At 36.8% G+C, this 1409-nt stretch overlaps 1 protein-coding gene across 1 annotated transcript; it reads right to left on the bottom strand.

The window, feature by feature from the left end:
* Positions 1-230: 230 nt before the first annotated feature.
* Positions 231-638, bottom strand: LOC142168913 (uncharacterized). The gene has a single exon (XM_075230088.1). It carries the CDS (start codon positions 636-638, stop codon positions 231-233), a length of 408 nt encoding a protein of 135 aa, XP_075086189.1.
* Between the last annotated feature and the right edge of the window lie 771 nt (positions 639-1409).

Here is a 1409-nt window from a genome sequence, read left to right as displayed (position 1 = left end):
AAACTTATGGGGCTTTACACTTGGTAACTGCTATACAACATTTATCAATAGTCAAAAGAACAGTTCCTAGTCTGTGCTCTAGTCCTGAAGCTTGGTAAACCAGTAATGTCATTCTTCAAAAAGTTTTTAGATATCAGAGAGTCAAATCCTGTGTGAAGAGTGAACTCTACTGTATATGTTCGCCCAAATTAGCTTAGTAATTTGCAATGCCATTGACATCCCTTTTAGCATTATTGAAACAAAAGGTTGTCATGAGTCATTAGCTCCCTAATCTTTCTAATAATATATTTAATCTTCCAGGAAGGTTTAAATATCTCATTACTCATTTCAATAATTATTATAGTGTCAGACTCCACTACAGCATTTAGATATCCTTTGTCAATACACCATTGCATCCCAATAAGTACTGCTTTTACCTTTGCCACATTGTTGGAAGAAACCCCAAAGAAAGCTGTAAAAGCCATAATTAACTGACCCCTATCATCTCTTAGAATTTCACCACGTCCTGCACTACCTGAGTTTCCTTTCATGCACCCATCAGTGTTCAACTTAATAGTTCTGGGACTAGGTTTCATCGCAATTGATACATTGAATAGTAATCCTAGTCTTAAGTTTCTCAATTTGCTCGCAAGCCACATGGCATTAATGATCCAAGGTGAGCGAGAGGAACTGAGAAGAGATCAATAACCTTATCAGGTAAATGACTTGGTTTATTATTCTCCCAGGTGTAGTAGTAGTACTTTTACATTTAGCATTGCATATTGCCTTCCATAATTATCAAGAAATAAGTAAGGGGAGGCATTGAAGTAAGAAAAGATGCAACCTATTGGTATGTTTGGTCAACCACCAATGCATTATAGTTCTTCTGATACTTCTAGTCTTGACTCCAACCGGACAGTCCTAGCTAGATCTCCCTTTCTGAAGATGTGACCAATTGTTTCTATGGCACCAAACCTACAACAACAACATCTTGATGATCCATAAATATTAAACCTATGCAATGCATCATCTACCGGCAGTTAGCCAGCAGACTGATCATGAAAAAATAAACTTTGAAAGGAAGTTTGGACTTTGGAGTGCCAAGCTTTTTAACTGCAGTTAGTGTAACACTATTGGATATTTATCAGATCTTTCCAGGTAGATTTACATGTAAACTGGCTATGTTGCTCTGGTGTCCATATGGTAAAGTTCTTATCCTCATCATTCAATGTTCAGCACATGTGAGACTACTGACATAGGTAAGGCCTTCTCCAGCTTGGCTTGGTTCCATACTCTTTCAACTATGAATTCAGAAACTCTGAGTTTCTTTGGTTTTATCTGATTAGAGAACTTTTCTAAAGGACCAATTTCCACAAATTATCCCACCAGAAAGATAGATTCACATATGCAACTTTCCATATTATGAACTT

The sequence above is a fragment of the Nicotiana tabacum genome, chromosome 14, assembly GCF_000715075.1.
Source record: "Nicotiana tabacum cultivar K326 chromosome 14, ASM71507v2, whole genome shotgun sequence".
Taxonomy (NCBI): Eukaryota; Viridiplantae; Streptophyta; class Magnoliopsida; order Solanales; family Solanaceae; genus Nicotiana; species Nicotiana tabacum.
The sequence above is the reverse complement of the archived record's forward strand: the minus strand, read 5'-3'. Positions and strand labels throughout refer to the sequence as shown.

Coding starts and splice junctions, on each gene's coding strand:
- LOC142168913 (XM_075230088.1), bottom strand. CDS start 638: ATGTGGCTTGCGAGCAAATTGAGAAACTTAAGACTAGGATTACTATTC.